General features: G+C 40.0%; 1 protein-coding gene across 1 annotated transcript; it reads right to left on the bottom strand.

Moving 5' to 3' along the window:
• Nucleotides 1–1,932: 1,932 nt before the first annotated feature.
• LOC115629310 (calcitonin gene-related peptide type 1 receptor) lies at nucleotides 1,933–5,181 on the bottom strand. Its single transcript, XM_030525756.1, has 10 exons — nucleotides 5,037–5,181; nucleotides 4,566–4,953; nucleotides 4,396–4,486; nucleotides 4,235–4,326; nucleotides 4,012–4,138; nucleotides 3,047–3,148; nucleotides 2,593–2,711; nucleotides 2,452–2,525; nucleotides 2,283–2,389; nucleotides 1,933–2,219 (listed from the first exon to the last, which is right to left on the bottom strand). The coding sequence occupies exons 1-10, from the start codon at nucleotides 5,179–5,181 to the stop codon at nucleotides 1,947–1,949; spliced, it is 1,518 nt and encodes a 505-aa protein (XP_030381616.1). The 3' UTR covers nucleotides 1,933–1,946.
• Between the last annotated feature and the right edge of the window lie 752 nt (nucleotides 5,182–5,933).

Genomic DNA, 5,933 nt, shown 5'->3' on the forward strand with positions numbered 1-5,933 from the left:
AGTAAAGAAATACAAGTATGCAGAGGAGGAGCAGAGAAAGACACTTTTGAATGCATATTAATGCAGAACGAACAAATTATTACAACATCTTTACTTACCAAAAAAATATATATACTCGTATATATATATATATAAATATAAATATATATATAAATATTTATTTATATTTATATATTTATATATAAATATATATAGATATATACAATTTATATGAATTATATATGAATGTATGCATAATGATTATTGTATTTGTATTTTATTGTATGTATTAGTTTTGTTCTACACTCTTTTACCCTTTCATAAATAAACAAGAAAATGCCAACAAAATGATGGTGTATTAAAAAAAGTAACAACGTGAAATTGAAATAAAATGGAAAGGAAAACCACGAAAATTCTTATTATTGACAGGTTCTTACAGGTGTGAGTCGGTATTTAACAATAGAACTTAATGGTATGGGACATAGTTTTGCTTTCTAAAGAGGAGAGGGGTTCGGCCTGTTGCGATCATAATGATTAAAATTAACATTTATTTAACATGTAAAATATTTAAAATGGTAAAAGGGCATACTAGTTATATTTCACACCTGAAGGGTAAATGGAATTCATAGATTTTTCTGCAGGTCCCATTTATTACATTTCCTGGAAATCTGAAATTATAGCACATATACTACGAGCATATTTGATTGTGTGATAACTACAATTACGCACCCTTTAGGACAAATATGGTGGGTATTGCTCTAAAAGGGTCGGCATCACTCGACTTTATCGTTCTACTAACAGCTTTAAATGCAAAATCATAACTTCAGTCTTAAATATCAGAAATCTTTTGATTTTGACACAGTGCCATTTAAAGCATTTCATGAAACTGGCAGTCATCTCTTTTCAAAATAGAAAACATAAGAACATACTTGTTTTTGTTGTTGGCGCAGATGTATAAACTAATATATGTACAAGTATATATCTGTTAATAATAAAATGATGCTTTAATCTCAGCTTGACCTCCCTGCTGAATAATACTCTTCGGTTGAAAACATTTAATTATGCCAAGGTATTTGAAGCGATTTCAATATCGGGTTATATATCGAGATGAAAGTCTCAACTAGCGATTCGCCAATCTTCTTTGAAATATTTATCGGAAATATTTATTACAAGAAAATTGCCAAGCGAAGTTTCAATGCAATTCCCAGAAGTAATATACGATACAATGTTTCTAAAAGATGGGCCGCTATCGCCCTAGCCAATGAATTGGTGAGTGTAACGAACGAGTTGCAGATATTTTTCCATAAAGTGCCAAGTAATGAGCTGCTTAGACATGTATTTATTTATGTTTATTATATATTTCAGTGCCTTGAAAGATATGAACTTGAAGAAGAAGAAAAATGCCATTGGTTTCAGGTAATCTGATTTATTTGTACTCGGATAAATAGGTACTTGTATATGTAAGTATGTATAGTATGTTTTCTAAGTAAATACTTTCGCTCTTTGCGTAAACCATTTCATGTTTAGCCTTAGTGCATCAAGCAGTAATACATATTTTAAATGCAAAAAAAAATTGCTTACTCGACTACAGTTATTTTTCTCGAAACACTGAGTTATGTACGCCCTTGCTACCCAAGAGCGACTTAGACGCGTAATAAATACATATGTATTTGTATAGGAGTAGATTGACTTTTAAGCTAACAGCAACGTTGATATACTTTCTTCACATATGACATTGGTTATGTTCTACACAGTGGGTGGAAACATGGACCGCTTAGGTACATTGCGTAGCTATGCGTGGATAATGCTGAGTATTTATAATACCCGAACTTTTGTTACATACTACGAGTATGCATGTATATATTTGGTGATTATTTATATTTCAACATCTTTGTTCCCGTTCTCGTCGAAACTGATATGGCACGTACTTCTCGTCTACTTGCCCGCCTAGGTGCGAGCCGATCAACTTAAACGCCCAACTCGCGACTGGGAGTGGTGGTTGCCATTTGTCCAGTATTACTCCCGGGAGGCGGAGGTGCCACCAAACTGGGGATCCACCTGTTGAGCATCGTGCGCATGGCGAATGTCACATCATGGTTGGCAAAGCAGAACAGGAACGAGACTACGGAGCCCTGTAGGCTGACTAGCACAACAGAGAGCAGCTGATAGAAGCGCTCAAGCTGTGTACCGGCATCGGGGCGATAGGGCAACAGGAATTGCTGAAGCCCGAAGAGCGGTACCTGCAAAGAGTGCAAATATGGGCTTTTACCATTTTCCTCAACTGCAATTGTGGCAGGACCTACCAAAATAATAGTTGCGCGCACTGCCTTGCGAATAGCCAATGGTGCTGGTTGAGCCGACTGCGGATGAAGCTTCCGCACAATTACGCGCAGAACGTTAATGAGAAAGACTGTGAGCAGAAGAGAAGGAATTTAGGATGAACTAGGATGAACTATGACTTTCTGCACTTACTGAAGCTTGCCAGAAGCGAGAGTGTGATGGGCACTGAGAAGATCCAGAGGAGGAGGCTGTCATCGATCCAGCAGCTGTTGGTGGAGGAGTGTGTTGGATCATATTTACTTATAGAGCAGAGATATGAACTGAGCTACTTACTGAGCATTGTCACTGGCGCTAAAGTATCGAGCCGTTCCGTATGGCACCACGAACAGGAGCGGGCACAGCCAGCTGAGCAGCTTGAACCAACGCATGACAATCGTGTCCTTGACAAAGACCTGCAAAAACAACACAATGTCAAAAATAGTTGTGCAACTCACTCCACCGCACAGCCCCATCTTTGCCTTCGATGGCACCAGAACAGGGGCAGTAGCCGTCAAGTGTCTGAGCAGAAACGCAGCTGCCACTATTTTTGTGGGAAACTTTCCTTGCTAGTTTTCCATATAAAGAGTGGCAGATAAACCTAATCATATATGCTTAATATGTACATATTATACACTTGTATGTGCAACGTCTGCCGCCTCTCGGCTCCTCCTGTCTCTACCACCCAAATGTAACTGAATTATGAAACGTGCAGCACCATCTCTGAAATTTGCATGTGAATGCGACTTACCACAACGAGCACAAGATGCAGGTGCAGGCCTTCGCAGAACATCCAGAAATAATTCACCAACATAAAATAGTGCACCGCCAGATGCAGCGCAATGCACCATGGCTGTAAATACCAACAAAAACCCAATAATTAGTCAATGCTGCAGATGCAACTTTTATTTATTTGCTGAATTGTTAAGAATTTAATAAATTTTAAAGCTGCCTTATAACTGATGTATCTTGTTTCGCACACCCATTCCACTACCTGGATTTCAAATCTTTTTCTAGTTTGAAGTGGAAGTTCCTACTTTACAAAATGCAGATACTTGCCAGATTTGAGTTCAAAATTCCAAGTTATGGAAAATCGCTAACTGCATGGGAGAAGGGGAACGGAAAAAACAGAAACTCGTCCTTTGTCGGACTCAGGAGAATGTGGATATTCTGTTGGTTATTCTAGCTCTTGTACTTTCTGAGATCCTTGCGTTCATACAGACGGACGGACGGGCGGACAGATGGACAAGACTACTTGTATATCGACTCGTCTTGTCATACATTGTTACATACTTTCGCACAAAACTAGTATAGCCTTTTATCCTTTGCAGGCTATAAAAATGATTTGCTTATTCAAAGAAATGAATAATTATAATAATATACGAGTATACACTTTATGGGGTCGGAGAGGTTTCTTTCTGTCTGCTACTGTCGGACAGGGGGGTACAGGGTATTTCACAGTCGGGCTTGCTCGACTGTAGCGCTCTCTCTTGTTTATTTTGTAACTGGGTATAGGTACTTAAAGAGTGCCCGCATGACCCTAGAATTCAATCCTGGACACACGAAATACATGGTGTAAAAATGAATAATAATCAGGTACTTCCTTTGTGCCATAAATGTTAATAGATCTTTTTCTTTATCTTGCGGCTACCAGCTAATAAAATATGTGTGCTTGTAAGAAATATCATGCCAACCATGGCAGATAATGCTACCTACCGGATTTTCGCCAATCAAACCGGGCTGCTCCACCACAAAGCGATACCACAGCATCCAGGCGACGCACGTAAGGGCCAGCGATGCGAATAGATGCACGTGAATGCGTATTCGAGTGCAGCGCAAGGATCTGTTGACCCGTTAAGGAGATGCGTTGTAATGAAATGGTGCGATTGGGTGTGGGTGTGGGTTTGGGTTTGGGTGTGCTGCCCATGGGTGTACTTACTTAAAGCCAAGAAAAATGATAATTGATATGAGCAGGGAGAGCAGGGAGAGCGCATATCCCTTAACGTACATCTCGTTAACGAACTGACGGAACTGCCAAGTACCATTTGGTGGATTAAAAAGTCAGCTTATACGCGTATAGTTCTTCGCTGCGCTACTTACCTCAAAGTCCTCATAGTCCACGCAGTTAGTGTAATTGGACCAGATTTGATTGCTTACCGGATGGCGGTACCAGGAACCGTTCTCCAGGCAACTGCAACCAAATACAGGTATACAAAACCTCTTAAGGAAAACTGCGTCAGCATCACAATTGAAATCCAAATGAAACTTACGTCTTGTGCGCTAAAAATTTGGTATTGAAGCCCTCGACAAAATCTGGACAATACTGACTCAACACAGTGCCAGCTGGTGTGCGTGGCCAGCAGAGATATCCGTCGAAGTTAACGGGACAAAAGAGCCGCCGGGCAGCGCCAAGAGGTCCTGCCTGGCTGCCATTCTGATTGCTGATGTTAGTGGCATGCTGATTTGGCGCCATTGTTGCCGTCATGACAGTCGCATAGAGCTCGTTATTCTTAGCGGCGGCCTCGTCCACATCCTGAATATCAATGGCCCCCCCATTGAATATGGCCTCCTCCATATATGGCGGCATGATTGTGTATTCCTCTGGCAAGTCCACATCATCATAGCCTAAGGAGACGGAGAGACAGAAAATCAAAGAGTAGCCGGCAAATAGTCGATGTCTGTACGTGTGTATGGATATGGATATGGGGACAAACCTGTTGCTGTGGTGCTCTGGTTTAGCGCAGACTCGAGCGAATCGTTTTGGTAACGATAAGCGCACTCGGCATACAAATGCCTGAGGAATGTGCGTAGATTATCCTGGATTACGGGCGCCGGGCGGGCTGGAGACTCGAAATAGGCGCCTGTTTTCATTTCAGCTGCTGCCATAGCGCGGGAGGGAGAGAGTGGGAGAAAAAGATGGAGCTTTTGAAAAGGGTTTGGCACGCTTCTGCTGTTTTCTTTTTATTGTATACACACATACTCGTATATAAGTATTTTCCTATTTTAAACATGTGTATCTGCGTGTGCATTTGTGTGGGTGCTAATTTAGTTATGCCTTGGCTTTTATACTTGTTCTGCCGCACGTTGCAGGCACCCCCTCCCCCTGCCCCCCACCCTGCCACAATAGAGTTCAGCGCAGTACAAAAGAATTTAATTTACTTGCGCATTTGAAGCGTGAAAAGGCAAACACACATGCACACGCCCCCAGTCTGCCTCTCAGAGCGGGAGAACAATGCTTGTCTATTGTACATGCTCGTACACTCGAAAAAAGTTCCATAGCATAAATGAATACAATCATATTAAATTTAATGTTCTACCGTTTCATATTCAAATCAAATGAAAACAACGTAAATTTAACTACCAACGTATTCAATTACTGATTTAAATATGAATCATTTTCTAAACAAAGTGTAAATCTTTCTCATTTAAATGTGTCAGGTTCAATTTAATGTTGGACCATATTTAATTTTAATGTGCGCCCACTTCAAATAACAAATAGTTAAATTTACTAAATACTCAATTTTAATATTTTTCTCAACACTAATTTGAAGTTTTTTATGGTCGATTTAAACATTCTAGAAATATATTCAACTTTAATATTTTTAATAGTTAAATCGTCTTTTTTAATGTAGAAAAGA

Source organism: Scaptodrosophila lebanonensis, unplaced genomic scaffold (genome assembly GCF_003285725.1).
Source record: "Scaptodrosophila lebanonensis strain 11010-0011.00,11010-0021.00 unplaced genomic scaffold, SlebRS2 tig00000138-arrow-arrow-pilon, whole genome shotgun sequence".
Classification (NCBI taxonomy): domain Eukaryota; kingdom Metazoa; phylum Arthropoda; class Insecta; order Diptera; family Drosophilidae; genus Scaptodrosophila; species Scaptodrosophila lebanonensis.